The following is a 16,013-nucleotide window of genomic DNA, read 5'->3' on the forward strand; positions in this document are numbered from 1 at the left end:
TACAATTTTAACTGTTCATTGACGTCTGCAACACAACACCGAGTACAAAGAAAAATAGAGGTGGGTGGACGTGTTTGTGTCTACTTACAAACTACAACTGAATACAGTTACAATAATGTGGTGTCAAGCACAGAGTACGAGAGCACGTAATATCTACCTACTGGTATTCTGATATTCTACCTACACTATATATTTACATCGAAGTCATATCTAGAACTATAACGAAAATTCCTAAAATCAGGAAGTCAGTTTGCGCGCATATTTTGTTGTGTGTCACCAAGAGCAAATGATAGGCAGAACGTGGGTAGGAGCCGTGACTTATACAGGAAAAATGACGTCAACGTTATCTCTCTCCCTACTTTCTCTTTTTTTTCTCTGTATTTCTCTTTATCTTCCTCTCTCTTTCTCCTCCTCTCTCCTCTTCTCTCTTTTCCCCCCACTCTCTCTATTTATTTTGTTCTTTTCTTTCTCTTTCTTTATCTCCTTCTCTCTTTTGCCTCCTTTCTCTTTCTCTCTTTCTCAGCCTCTATCTTTCTCCTATGTATCATTTTCAATCTCACACTTATCTCTTTAATTTTCTTTCTAACTTTTTTCTCTCTTTTACTCTCTTTCTTACACTCTTTCTCTATCTCCTCTCTCTGCTCTCTCTTTCTCCTCTCTATGCTCTCTCCTTTCTCCCCTTCTCCTCCTCTCTCCTTCTCTTCTTTTCCTCATTCTCTTTCTTTCTTCCTCTCTTTCTCCCTCTTTCTTTTTGTTGTTTGATAACTCTCTTTCTCTCTGTGTCACTCTATTTTTGACTCTCTTTCTCCCTTTCTTACTTTCTTTCTCACTCTCTTTCTCTCTTTCTCATTTCCTTTACCACTTTCTTCTCTCCTCACTCTCTTTCTCATTTTCTTACTCACCTTCTTTATCTTTTTCACATTATCTTTCTCATTTTCTTTCTCGTTTTCTTTAGCTTGTTCTCACTTTCTTTATCTCTTTCTCTTTTTCTTATCGTTTTCTCATATTATTTCTCACTCCCCTTCTCTCTGTACTGTCTGTCAGATTGTTCTTTCTCCCCCTTTCTCTCTCTCTCCCCCCCCTCTCTCTCTTTGTCTCTCTCTCTCTCTCTCTTTCTCTCTCTCTCTGTTTTTCTCAAGGCACTCGTAACTGGTCATTTGAGTGACAACATCAGTGTGTCCCTAATAGTTACAACTATAAAGTTTAAATCCTTTAAAAGTTAAATGTGCAATGAAAAAAAGAAAGGCTATTATAGTTTTGTGGGGTATTACATTTTCACAAATTAATTCTTTCAATGCATAGTGCTTAATTACTGCTGGCAATATATTATTTGAAAATGAATCTGAAGAACCGTTTAGGGTTCTCTAAAAAGAGCTGTAATTCCCATCTCTAACATTTACTTTTAGAGTAATGCACTACTTTCAAGTGTTAGCAAAAAAAAGGGGGGGGGGGTAGCTTGGTAATATAATCACTTTTTAAATGAAGTAACCAGTAATTGTTACAAATGGCATCTTTTTCAGTAAAACACCCAACATTGCCAGCAAAGCTTCCCATTTGACTCACGGAGCCACTGCTTAAGGGTCCAGTTTTACCTGTCCGCTAAAGGGGCTGAGAGCTGCTCACACACAGCATCAACCCGCTCGTATCTCGGGGTGCAACTCCTAAAGCGCCCCCCCCCCAACACACACACACACTACAAACGCAAACAAAAAAAAAATACAAAAAAAAACGACAACAAAAACGAGCGTCTTGCATGGAAAATGATATTTACATGGCAACATTGCTCATTCCCTTACCTGGCAAGTAGTAAAGTGGCGCTTTTAGTCCAAACATGGTTGCGATGTACGGCGATTGTCCCGTCCTGGATGACTTTAGCTGAAGAGAAGGGTAGGGGGTGAATGGATGGAGTGGGGGGACTTCGGAGGAGGAGGGGCCGTGCCCTCGGCAGTCACCCAGAAACAAGCCTCTGTGTGTGGGGGCACAACCGGGGAAGGACTCAGCCTGTCATCTTTGCTTTCTGGTCCTCGCTAACCAAGCATGAGGCTGGGACCGCCCAGTCAACGAAGACGGTCGCGCGCGCCACACACTGCGCGCACGCGCACGCAGACTGATGCACACAAAGCGGAGCAAAGGGCAACTCCTGCTCTCGACCTCTCCTCCGAAGGGGAGTGGGGGGTAGCGGGGGGGTGCACGGGGTCACGCACTTGCTGTCTGTTTCCGAGCTGCAGGAAATGCGCTTTGCACAATCCTCTATCCCTCTTGTCTTACACACATACAGCAAGATTCACGCATGGATAAAAAGGACAGATTGAGATTTTTTTAAGAAAGCAGTCCTGTGCCGAATTGGACAGAAAGAGAATAGGACGGAGAATAAAATACAGTAAATCCTGCGACGGTAGATTCCGACGGGACTGCCTCATCCCGCTATCCAAGAAAGATGATCAGAGAGGAGAATGCTCTCTCTCTCTCCCTCTCTCTCTCTCTCTCTCTCTCTCTCTCTCCCTCATCAGCCTCCCCCTTTTTCCTTGCTGATCCGGAGAGAAGGATGTGGAGGGAGGAGGGCAGAGTGAACTCCCTCCAGGCAACAACACAGACAGATAGCGTTGGGAGCGTGTAAAAAGGGAACTGGGGGCCGGGGTGGGTGGTGTTCTATATCCCAAAAAGATACAGTACAGTGTTGCCTCTCCATAAGAGCTTGATTTGTTCCAGGATCGTGCTTGTAACTCGAATTACCATACCTGTCAACCTCCACGACTCCATGCCTTACAAACAGTCGTATTCTCCCTTACAAAATACTTACACCATATTTTTTAAAAACATGTTTATTTATGTAGTTCAACATGTTATATTGTATATTGTGTTTCATTATATCATATATATTGTTAATTAACATTTTGTTGTGAGATACTGAGTTGCTCGACATGAATGAGGTTTATTATAAAAGAAGTTCAAAAATTAAGTAGCTTGGACGTTCACTGTAGAAGGAAAAAATACATGCAAATATAATTAACTAGAATTTTTAAATTCAATTTATTCATTCATTTTCTGCATTAAATTATTGTTGGTAATATACTGATTAAAGGGATAACCACAAACCTGTCTTTTTTCATTTTCTATAGCCAAACAGGATACAAGAGTGCCTCCCCATACGAGCTTGATTTGTTACAGGATCATACTCGTAGCTCGAATTACTCGCGTAATTGGTCCGTTCCGTGGGGGAGGAGGGCAGAGAGAACTCCCCAGGCTACGACAGAGCCAGATAAGGTGGGGAGTGTGTAAATAAAGGGGCGGGCGCTCGAGAGTCAATCGTGATACAGTGGTTTCTCTTCATACGAGCTCAATTCGTTCAACGATCGTGATCGTAGCTCAAATCGCTCTGTAACGAGTGAATTTTGCCGATATGAAATACTGCAATTAAAAATTAGTCCTGTCCTCCCAAAAGCATCCAGGGGAACCTGAGATAGCTTTAAAATACATCTTCGTGACCACTAAAAACACATTTAAAAAATGATTAAACATACAAAATGAAGTAATTCGATAAACAAGATGTTATTAACCAAATAAAATGTGAGTTGTCAACTTATACGTAATTTATATATTTGTTTTTATAATTTCCAATCGTCTAGGCCGTATAACAATTTTTATACGGGAAGATTTTTCTTGTTCTTAAAAAGACCGATATTGTCTTGCCCATTTTGGCTCCAACCCGGATCGACCAAAACATAATCATCAATTTCTAATATTGTCGCGGTATTTTACATGGTCTGTCTTACTGTGAGTAAATAGGTGCCGCGTTGTGTTTGTAAAGTCTATTATCGCTACATAAAAGGATTTGCAACCATTAATATGGGAGTAATAGGCTGAAGTTGACAGTAATAGGATCAAGAGTCTGTTGATGATACGTAAGCATCTACTGTACATTTACAATTTGAATTACTGTAACTTTAAAAAAAAGTACACAAAAAATCTTAACATCATATTTTAAAATTATTTTTGACAGTGGTAGTTTGCTTTTGCAAACTGGATGAGCCGATGTTGGCGGTCAGCAGTCACGAGCAGTGAGAGGTTTAGCGATATTTGGTAGTAGTCTCTGGGGCTACTCGCAAATCTGATTTTTCCTCAGCAAAATTTTTCTTCCATCTAAAACTCGTACAGTATATCGAAGTTATCTTGCTCATATAGAGAGGTACCGCTGTACAAGAGATGCAGTTGAGAGTAAAATACTGGCCGCTTGCGTTAGCAGCTTCAAGCCCTGTGATGTTTGATTGGACGGATTGCTGGAAGTGTGATTTTCCCTACGGAGATGAATAAAGTATCTATCTATCTATCTGGACAGCGAAAGGGCGCCGACAATGGACGTAACAAACCCATTTTGGGAGGTGCTGAAGCACCCCCAAATTCAACAAGAGTACCCCCAAAATTATAGCATTTATAACCTGTATTTCCTCTGATAAAGGACAGGAAGGGCTTAAATATAATGCAAAACGGTAGATAATAAACACAAAAAACAGTAAAACATAACAAAACAAAAATATAAATAACGCAGCGTCGTAAATTTTCCACTGTCTTGAAATGGTTCAGCCACTTTGATTCCCAGCACAGCTTTCAATATTTAGTTTTGTAGTATTACTGTCGTTATTCTTTTTGTATTTTTGTAGAATTGGTTTAAGTATATCTGATGATAAATTGGACTTTGTAGAATTTCTGCAGTCAGTTTTTGCAGTATTACTGTTGTTGTATTTTTAGTATTTCTGTTGTATTACTCCTGGAGAAGTATTTTAGCAGTATTTTTGTAGGATAGTATTACTGTAGTGACTCTTTTCTAGTATTTCTGTAGAAGTGTTTCCATGCTAGTATCTCTGTAGTATTTCTGTCGCAATACTTCTGTAGAAGTATTTTTTTCAGTTTTTCTGTATTAATATTTATGTAGCAGTTTTATAGTATTACTGGAGTGTTTTTTTTGTAGTTTTTCCGCGGAAGTATTTTTGAAGTATTTCCATCCTTTTTTATAATATTATTTTAGTAATATTTTTGTATTATTTCTGTAATAGTATTTCGGTAATATAGTGGTACTGTCATAGTATTTTTGTAGTAATTCTGTCATATTTTTGTCTCAAGCACTAAATTTGATGTCTAGTTTTGTCGTGAATTTATAGTATTTCTGTAGTAGTATTTTTGTTGCAGACACACAAAGGGACAACGGGACAAATTCGGCACCAAAAAGCATGTGTTTATTATCAGTACTGTATTTACTGTTTTCTACATTGTAGTTATATTCTGACTATTTTGTTTTGCAGGCCGGATGAAAAAGTCTGAGAAGCCGCATGTGGCCCGCACGCCGTAATTTTCCCACTCCTGCTCCGGGTGCTCAGCACCCCCAAGCCTCTGAACCTAAAATCGCCCCTGGTGCCAACTATCAGGGGAGCATCTGTTCACGCTGCAAGGAAAGCAGCATCCTACCCTACCGCACAATTAAGCGGAGATGTTCACAATTGGACAAATGGAAGATCTCCGCCTCCGTCCTTTTTCAAAGCGGGACACTCGGTCCAAGAGCGCGTGGGTGCGCTTATGTGTCGGTCCAGGAGACTTGGCTCGTGGCGTGCAGACTGTTCACCATCCTGCCTCCTTGTATTCTATTTTTCCAAGCACAACACAGAGACTAGTGGGACTGGTGTGACCCCAGGGTCAGGAGTCAGTTATAAACAGTGTTGGGCGCATCACTGAAAAAAAGTACTAACTGTATTTTCACGACTATAACATACCTGTCAACCTGTATGTTTTTGCCATACAACGTACGTTTATTATGCATTTTAAGACGTGTACGACGAACAAGAAAATCTGTACGGAAAAACGCAAATTTGTCAATTATGGGTACCATCCGGTAAACACAAACTATCGCGAAACGGCAAATCAATCAAGTCTAACGAGTTCCCTGCGGTAGCCTCTATCTCGGTATCGTTTTTTTCGTTGCAATCAAAGCGAGTGGTTTGATGCTACTGTACGCATGCGTCTGCCGCCTGGGGATTTCCCATCATGCATCATTCCGGAAAAAAAAAAATGTGGTGTAAGATTATTTTGTATTTTGTAAGGGAAAATATGACTGTTTGTATGGGCATGGAGCTGTGGAGGTTGACAGGTATGGTATAAGCTTTGGCTTTTTGGGTAAAATCCAATGTTTTTTGTGACATCATTCACATTTACAAATGAATGTGACTTTTATGCGTCTCCTGTGACTTTTAAGCGTCTTTTGTTTGATCGCCTTCATATCTCGCTTGAGCGGAAGTGGATGCCTGACGTCACACGCGATGCTTTGTTAGCAGAAGTGGTCATGGATGCTAATGTCGTAGCAAATCTAGCAATTTGAAAGGTATTTTGCTGCCCAAGGCGAGACAGAGTTGTCCCGCCAAATATGAATGAAATCTTGAGACGGTTCACATTTTCAAATAAATCGATCTCCTGTGATTTTAGTGCCTTCCATCGTTTCCTACATGCAGAATAGGACTCGTGACATCACACACAATGCGACCACTGTTTGCGGAAGTACCACTCATAGATGCTAACGCCATAGCGTAATTAGAAATTAAACGTTATGTATATCGTCTTGGTGCCTCTGTTTCATGAAATGGTGTCAATTTTCTACCCGGACCAGGACTACCGTGGCACAGAAACTTCAGGCAGATTCTAATGAAAATAATAGCTTGGTGACTCTCAGGTGGGACTGTTGTCTCACTTTCGGAAAGTAACTGTGAACATGACTCTGAAAGTGAAGAAAGTGAAACTTTTAATGAAAATTTTAGCAAAGCTGTTCTGGTCAGAAACAGAGATCGAGGATTTTGCAAGTTACGTTATAGATTACCTGTATAAATGTGAGTGCCAAACTGTTTGGCACCAGCTCTTTTTGTATTAAGTTTGTTTTACTTTGTAGTCAATACTTAAATAACCATGACCAAATTCAGTTTGGCTTCCGTTGTTTTTTCAAATACGCACACGTGTATGCTTATCTGAGTTGTTGTAACGTGGCTGAAAACAGAGGGCTCCCTTGCCCTGTGTATGTGTTAAATACCGAAATAGAAGCAGCTACGGAGACTACGCCCTTTCAAACAGTGCGCCCTATAGTCATGAAAATACGGTAGTTAAAGAAGTAGGTACTTCATTTTAAAAGTAATCGTGTTACACCCAGATCTTCGACTCTCAAAAGTAGCATGTTACTCTAAAGTTACGATCTAGTTACAGACTACTGTATATACTTGCATTGAAGCCGACCCTCTAAAACTGCTTAAAAATAGCCACAAAATAAAAGAAAATGAAGAAAATGTTTACACCAACCCGTGAAAGGGTTGAACCCTATATATTCCTTGGCTTTTGCAATTTTGAGAGGTTGAAAACTAACACTGAGCTAAAACTATTGGTAAGATCTTAAGTTTGAACTCGAACTCGATTGGAGCCTGGCCCGTACATTTAAAAAACATTTTTTATCTACTGTAGTGTGTTTTTTTTTCTTCTTTGTTGGATCCACGATGGATTCTTGCAATTCGGTCCCCTTCTCTCAGTGGCGCGGGGCACTCCTCCTAAGACATCACAATTAAAATAGGAAAATTTGTGTTTTCTTTGGGCTTGGTCCCTAAATCAAGTTCATTGGTCAGGTTTGAGCTGAGCTGGACTTTAATACCCGTCTGGCATGGATTTTTTTGGGGGCCCAATCTTACTTTTAGCCGAGACTGTCCATATCTATTTTTCCTTCAAAACACTTGAAGATTTCCTTAGCCATTAATAGGTAATGTCCAAGACGTTTTTTTTCTCCTACGACAGTGAATTGAAAAAATAATTTATTGTACAAAATTATACAAAATCATGCATTGACCTGCTCCCTCATATCTTTCAGATCTAATTTCCCCCTATGTTCCGGTCCGGAGCTTTTGGTCTTAAAATACTGGTCTGCTAGTGACCTACATGTCCTGTTGACAATATCTGTGTAATGTTTGTTATTGCAACATCCGTTGCAGCCTGGTCATCCTGGAAGGGAGATTACCTCATGTGCGGTCCCTTCTCAAGGTTTCTTCATTTTCTTCATGTTGGGGCTTTTGAGTTTTTCCTTGCCGTCATGTCAGTTTTAGAACATGGGATAGTGTAATAATAGTGTGTAGTTTGCAATAATCTGTGGTCTGCGCCATCCTTTGAGATTCCTTGTCATTAAGGGCTATACAAATAAACATGACTTGACACATTAAAAGACTCCTTGGATGGGAGTATATACAGTAGGGAGAATACGGGTAGGGAGAAATTATGCTCCCTCACACTTTGTAGTCAGTAGTATTGGGTAGGCAGATATAAAAACAAATGTCCGTTTGTTGTGTTGTGTTGCAGGCTGATTTTGGTTTGTATGTTACTTTGCGAGCAAAGGATGAACCGCTGTAGAATGAAGACAATATAATTCATGATATGCTTTAAAACAGTAGTAGAGTAACGCACTATGTTGTAAAGACAGTTGAGTCACAAAGTTTATTAATAACACGTTACAGTACTTGTTACCAAGAAAAGGTATTGTCTTCCACAAAGGCGTTCTTTCGTAATGTATTACTCTCAAAACTGGTTATTGAGGTGGCAAATTCAAAATATGCAGCAGGATAAAATGGAGGACAGTGCATGCTCCAGATTACGCCATGGGGTTTGATTTGCTCTAAAACCTACGTGTGACACAAAAAGGGGGAGCAGGGGTTATTGGCAAGACTGACAGAAGTGAGGTTTACCAAAGGGGGAGGGGGCGGTGAACTGCTTTGCTTTTAGGACTAAGGTGTCAAACTCATTTTAGCTCCGGGGCCACACAGATGAAAAATCATTCTCACGAGGGCCAGATTAGTATATCAATTGCATAAAAAGTGTGCCTTAGCTGGAGGGCGGGAGTCTTTTCATATGCACACAATTACATTATGATTCAGGGATGCAAGAGTTGATTGTAAACCCATGGTCAATATTTTTATTTGGATAGATTTTTTTCCCTCACTAAGATCTAATCTCTTGTAGTGTTTATCACGCAAAAGGTCCCTGGTTCAAGACCGGTGGAAACATTTGTTGGGCTGGAGAGGGATGGGCTACACCAGGCCGTACTTGCCCATGATACACCAAAGGAAATGGTACTCCTACGACCCTAGTGGTTACAGGATCCTAGTGTTTAAGTAATTTCCACTTCAGGTAATCTAACTTGGGGAAACCCATGAGGACTGGAAAGTTACGAAATAGCATACAAACCCATATGTAAATGATTGAATAAATTATTCTTAAGTCTTTTTGCTTTTTATTTTTACATTTTTTAAATAAAAATGATAAGCCAAATATTGGAACTTCACTGTTAGATTTTTATATCCATTATGGAAAGGAGCTAAAGCTTCTTAAAACTCAGGTGATATTCATGTTTTATTTCGTACATTTTGTATTGCCCCACCCAGGACATTCATGACATTCGTTTTAAGTAAAATAACATCGGGGTGTGTTTCCTAAATCTTTTCTGGTTGATTTACGGTCGTCAGCAAATACAGCTACAGTGGGTGCTTTGCGAGTGGCTCCCGGCTTTAGAACATCCAGTGGACGGATATAAAACTGCAATTTGTTGTTTGACGTGATTGCAGACATGTTTTCTTTAGTTCTTCTCTCAACATTGTCTCACAGGCCACAGCAAATTATGCGTCGGATCCCATTTGGGCCGCGAGACATTAGTTTGACACTTGCTTTAGGAGGACCAAAATGCAATCATAGTGGAATAATGGAAGGGTAAAGACAAGAAGTCTCTTATATTGGTAAAGGTTGGTGTGAACACTTGGGGCTTAGGGACAAACAGCAAGTAGACTGGGAGGGGAGATACATAGATTAGGAAGTGGCTGGAGGTGGATGGGGGGCCTTCTGGGAACAAGGTCCTTTTATTAATACAAAGACAGAAAATCAATGGCGCTTTAAATAAGACAAGTACATGTCTGCTGTGACTTGATGTTTCTGCTTTGTCCACTCAGCCTGAAAATCATAGACACCCCAGACAAAATGCCATCAGCACATAAATAGTACTTAAAGTGACAGAAATTTAAAATAGAATTCAAGTAGAAATTCATACTTGTCAACCCCGAGTGACTAAAAACTACAGAACAAGCTAAAAAAAAAAATCACATTTTCCACCCCAAAAATATAATCTTGTTTTTCTTTGGGGATTCTATTATGGAGTGTAAAAAGAATCCTAAAGTCTTATTTTTTTAGATACTGAGTCTACCCAACTTCCATATTATGTGCAAGTAATCACGGAAACCAACCACAACACACAGGCAAGATTTTTTTAAACAATGACCAAAAAAATTAAATTTAATAAAATAAATTAATTTTCAAGTCTGGTAGGGAAAAAAGTTTTATTTATTTTACAGACGCACCTAAAGACCCCATGCTGTAAGATTAAAAACAAAGTACAAAAAAGTGCTGTCAATGTTAGGGTCTGGCGCGTCTCGGTCCGCTGGAAGCCGTCAAATCATATGAAATTGGAACAGGTGTGTCCAATCACCCCACACCTGTCTCTTATTAGCCTGACATGTCTTCAGGACATTTTGGACAACACCAGTTGTTGGGTCACTTTCATCTTCCACCGTCAAGATAGCCATCACCTTTTTTCCAGCGTCATCATGATTTGTGAGGTTTGTTTTTTGTTCCTGGTTCGGTTCCATTGTTGCTTTTGACTGTTATTTTTATATTTTTCTGATTGAATAAAGTCATTTTGAGCACCTTGCCATGCTTCCTGCATTTGGTTCCACCACAAAATCCAAACAGCTTGCTAACCATACAGAAACATTCTAAGCTAAGCAAAGACGTGCTTACAACAATTGAAATAACAGTAGGTAATTTTGTAAAAAATGTTAGCTTATACAAAAATCTTCCTTCAAATATTAAAAATATATTTCATTGGTATGGATACTTATTCTACGAGGCAACAACAAAAGAGGATCTCCAATGAGAATTCGAAAATTGGCGTAAGAAGAAATTATCATTAATTATGTGCTTTTCTTTCGTTTCCTTATGTCAACAAATAATCAGCATGTAATTTACAAGCGAGCACTTGAAGACCACTTTGTATGTTTTTCAAATGCAGAACAGTTACTGTATGCAGTATCCTTTAGTTGTAACTGATTATTTCCATGTTTATGCACCATATTTCCAGTACATTTTCCGGCACATATTTTCCCATTTCTGGCCAATTTAGGGTTTCAGGTGCACATAACAGTCCAGAAAATACGGTATTATTATTAAATAAAAAGTATGTATTCCTTTTTATTTCAGTATATAATAATTCTTAAAATGAGCAAATATTTCTGCCACCGGCGCACTAAATAATCTTCTTTTTAAATATGTTTTTATATTTAAAAACTATCTACAGCACATCCTAAGGTATTAATAAAACTGATACTTAAAATTACAAAAAAATATTTGGAAGTATGTTTTCAAGGTATATAAAAACAAAATGATTTACATTTTAAAGTAGTCCAAACGTCAACAACCAAAAAGTTAAAAAACAATTATAAACTCAATGTATTCTCTCTCTTCTATGGTGGTATAATGCTTAGTTTGTCATCTATCCATCCATTATCTGCATCGCTTATCCTCAGTAGGGTCGCGGGAGTGCTGGAGCCCATCCCAGCTATCTTTGGGCAGTGGGCAGGGGACACACTGCACTGGTTGCCAGCTAGTTGCAGGGCACACAGAGACAGACAACTCACTCACTCATTCACGCCTGGAGACAATTTGGACCGGCCAATCAAAACGACACGCATGTTTTTAAAATGTGGGAGGAAACCGGAGTGCCGGTAGAAAACCCACGAAAGCACGGGGAGGATTTGATCTCATGACCTCAGAACTGTGCCGCGGACGCGTTAACCACACAACCGCCGTGCTGCACTTATTTTTTCATACTGTAATAAAAACAAAAAATAAACTATAGCAATATGAAAGTTCATTACATCGTGCCATTTAGTTGCGAGTCACCCAAAAATTGATAAGAGACCTCTTGTTTTTTGGTTAAGAATCACTCTTTCTTTAACGTTTGACCTCAAAAATATGTGATTTGCCTGTGAGTAAGGGAGAGGATTCTGTCCGTATGCTAATCACAGCCCAGCACTGAGAATTAATTTGCAAATGTGCCATTACCCATCAGGCACAACAGCAATAACCCTGCAATTACACTATTCTTGCCTGTCCAGCTGAGCACCGTGAACAAGTTGGCAAATGCACCCACACACAATTTCCCCCTTTGAAAAGGCATGCAAACAAGCCATGGAAGATGACATTATCCTTTGCTGCAAAGAAACCCAACACCAGGCTCGATTGAGGTTTGAGCACTCGGATGATCCAGAAGAAGACTGGGAAAATACTCTACTTTTTGGTCAAAATACAACTTATTCTGCTAAATTGCATCCCAAAGAACACCTTACGCGGAGTGCTGAAAAGCATGTGGTAGGTGAAGGGTTAGCCTGCCTGCTTCCCATCCAAAACAAAAGGTAGGTGTGTATTCAGTAAATTAATTAGTTTCAGGAATTCCAGGGCCCCTCCCTGTGTTGAAAAGAAAAGGTCACATTAGGGTAAATGTGACAGAAAATGTTTCATCAGTGACACTATGCCAACCACCTGCTCTCTCAGCCATTATCTTCCTGTGGTGACATGAAACTTCTGCACTCTTTGTAAATGTTTGTCCACGAAGAACCTTAAGTGTCGCTCTCATTTCAAGTGCTCAATTGAAATGGAGTATGCTTTACTTCAATGCCAGCAAGCATGGTTGTATTCGAGATAGATTGTACTGATATACTGATCAGGATTCCTTGGATAACTTGGAAACAGTCATTTTCTTACATTTTCATCATAGAATAAAAGAAAACCGCAAGCAAACGCAGAAAAACACTTTCCCCATGCTCAAGGCCTCCTTTCCTCCAGTGTTATTTGCTCCATGGCTGGAACACTCAGGGCAAAAGTAAAATAAAAGCAGATAGGCGCAGTGGAAAAAAAAGAAAATATGAAGCCCCTTTGAATGCATTTGCGCATTGTTAATACAACTTAATAGAGAAAGTATTTGATTTTAAACCTTTTAAGGACACCTTAAAATAACCCCCCTAATTTTAAGGTTGTGTTTATTGAACAGTATACAGGCTTGTATAAGTAACCTGTATTGTTTTGTACTAAAATATAAACATTTCATAAAATATTATGCTCTATAAAGATAAATAAAGCTAAGTGCAATTTACTTTTGGAAGATGAGCTTCAAGAGGTACTCCTCCGTGTTAGAGAGTGACCGAAAAAAAAGCGATCCAACCATTTTCTCAACCGCATCGAGCTTTATTATTCCACTTTCATTTCATAGGAAAAGGCTGGCCTCTTCTTTACAATTTACACCAACCATATCGAATGGATGCAGGAGATATTAAACAATAAAAATGTCAAAGTTCTCCGCGCGCAGGAGATAGTATAGACATAGTATAGACAGTATAGTATGTTTACACACGAACTAGGAAGAGGAAGCGGATTTCTTTTTCTTCCGGGTGGATGCAGGGTGACCTCTCACAGCGCCACACGCCGGTAGCGCTGGAAAGCTGGACTATACAGTAGTACTGTCCTGTACTCGGAAAAAGGTGCTCACAATACAAAATCTAACTTACAGCAATGTCCGGATATTTTTTGACATCCCAAAAAAATGTTTGTATTTGCCTTTTTTCTTATGTCGAATGGTCGTAAGTAGGGGAGCGTCTGTACCTGCAAATCAGTATTGCTGGTACTGGTTTATTGAAGAGTTAAAATAACAAAACAAGTGATGAGTTTCAAGTATTTTCTTCAATAGGTTTAGATAATCCATGTTTTAATATTCATCTCATCTCATTAGCCGTACCGCTTATCCTCATTAGGGTCGCGGGGGAGCTGGAGCCCATCCCAGCCATCTCCGGGCAGTGGGCAGGGGACACCCTTAACTGGTTGCCAGCCAATCGCAGGGCACACAGGGACAGACACCTCATTCGCTCATTCACACCTGGGGACAATTTGGACCGGCCAATTCACCTGAAATGCATGTTTTTGGAACGTGGGAGGAAAACGGAGTGCCCGGAGGAAATCCACGCAAGCACGGGGAGAAAATACAAACTCTGCACAGGAAGTCTGCCGTGCTGCCCTGTTTTAATATTAGTTTTCTTTATTTTACAGTATTTACCAATTGAACTTTTCTGTTTAGATTCAGATTCAGATTCAGATTCAGATCTACTTTATTGTCATTCTAGTACACGTGTATACAGAACGAAATGTCGATGCATCTGACCCCCACAGTTTCCTTGAATGTACAGATATAAATAATGTTGTATTGTATTTTGGCTACGTATAGTATTTTACCATAGTTCCGATAGTGCAAGAAGAGTAGCTAACCAGATGCGCAAAATGGGCAGTCAGGTTAACAAGTCAGGTACACAGTAACATTAACACTGTAACAATAACGCTGTAATTACAATAGTGCAGAGAGCAATGTGCAAGGAGTGGCAAGCTATAAAAAAAACTGCCAGTAGTGCAAAAGTCAGATTAGCAGCTGTTTAGATTTAAGTTAACTATATATATATATATATATTTAGGTCCTATCCTTTTCAACTGTGTCAGTCCAGGGTACTGTTTACTAATTACTTAATAGCAAAAAGGTGTCGTGGCTCTATTCCTTATTGTGACAATCACAGACAAATGTGATCTGATGTTGATATTACAAGGTGAGTTAATTTTGAAGCAGTTTTAAAAGCTACAGGTACTAATTTTTGGTGTGTACCACAACACGCATTGAAACTGACAGACATCCATGTCCATCAACTCATTAAAATTGATGATTTGTGAAGTGTGAAGTTTCTCTTGATGACATCTTCAGGAACCTATTGGTACTTTGAGTTACATTTTTAATATTCATGAATCATTCCTGCACTCTCCCTTCTCGCTTGCTCGCTGTCACACCTGATTCAGGATGGATTTCCCTTTTAAATGTCTGTGAGCTGTTATTGTGGCTGACTGATACATATACACACACACTTCGAAGTGGGGGGAAGGTGGCTGGAGCTGACAAACTGATGTGTCGTCATTTAACAATCTTCCCAGAATGCCTTGCGGCGAACCTGCTTGCAATCTTTGACAACCTAGTCACTCAAAAGTCGAAGGAACACATCAACAAGGTGTCTCGGCTCTGATGAAGCTATTTATAGCTTACCTGGGGTGATAAACCCTCAACGTATTGCAGAAAGATTTTAGGCCTTAAAAGTCCCTAGCAGTTATTTTTTTCGATTAGGCACAGAACATGTCGTGTTCCTCCCCACGATTTTGCAAATATGTTGCAAAATGATCCCAGCGCCAGAGGACTCGAGAAATTTTGTTCCAAAGTTGACCCATTTTGCATGTTTGCTGTAAATCTGAGGCCTCATTGAGGTAACACACAACACTTTCAAAACGGTGTATCCCATTAACACAACATGTGAGGAGTTTCTCTGAACTTGATTTTTTGGACTGATTATGAAGAAAGAATGTCCCAGAGAGGTATGTCAAGAGAAAAAACGGTTGCCCAAAGATCAAATACACAGAGACCTCTTGCTACTTCGTGCTTTGGTTATCGCCGGTTCAGTGCTACGTGGATTGTCTTTATTGTCATTGATATCATCGTATCGTGCATTTTTTGGAGCTCACAGCTTTGTGAGCACACAGCAAATGCTATCACAGGGGCAGGTTAAGGTGGGTTTGTGTGCTGGGTGGAGGTGAATGTCTGAGTGAACGAGTGGGTTAGGCTGGTGCTTGATTGACCACATAGGTCAGTCAAACAGCAGAGCGGACTCACAAGTAGCTACCAAAACAAACTGTGGAGCATGGCACTAGATAGCTTTTAGTGGCTTGTTACATTATAAAATAAATTGATAAATTATATCGGACTTTGAGGAAAGTCAGAAGAGCACAAAAAAATGGTGATCACCCTGGGGTGCTCCTTGGATTGTTATCACGTC

General features: G+C 39.7%; 1 protein-coding gene across 2 annotated transcripts in view; it reads right to left on the reverse strand.

Annotated features, from left to right (window-relative positions):
• Positions 1-16,013, reverse strand: part of gse1b (Gse1 coiled-coil protein b) — a 265,439-nt gene that overhangs the window by 85,055 nt on the left and 164,371 nt on the right. The window contains exon 1 of one of the 2 annotated variants that reach the window (XM_088334615.1): positions 1,797-2,329. The exons of the other annotated variant lie outside the window; for it this stretch is intronic. Within the exon in view, the coding sequence (XP_088190741.1) occupies positions 1,797-1,833 (37 nt within the window). The 5' untranslated portion in view covers positions 1,834-2,329. Of the gene's footprint in view, positions 1-1,796; positions 2,330-16,013 lie in introns of those variants that run through there. 2 annotated transcript variants of the gene reach the window in all.

The sequence above is a fragment of the Urocampus carinirostris genome, chromosome 4 (assembly GCF_059441175.1).
Source record: "Urocampus carinirostris isolate Australia breed hairy pipefish chromosome 4, RoL_Ucar_1.0, whole genome shotgun sequence".
Classification (NCBI taxonomy): Eukaryota; Metazoa; Chordata; class Actinopteri; order Syngnathiformes; family Syngnathidae; genus Urocampus; species Urocampus carinirostris.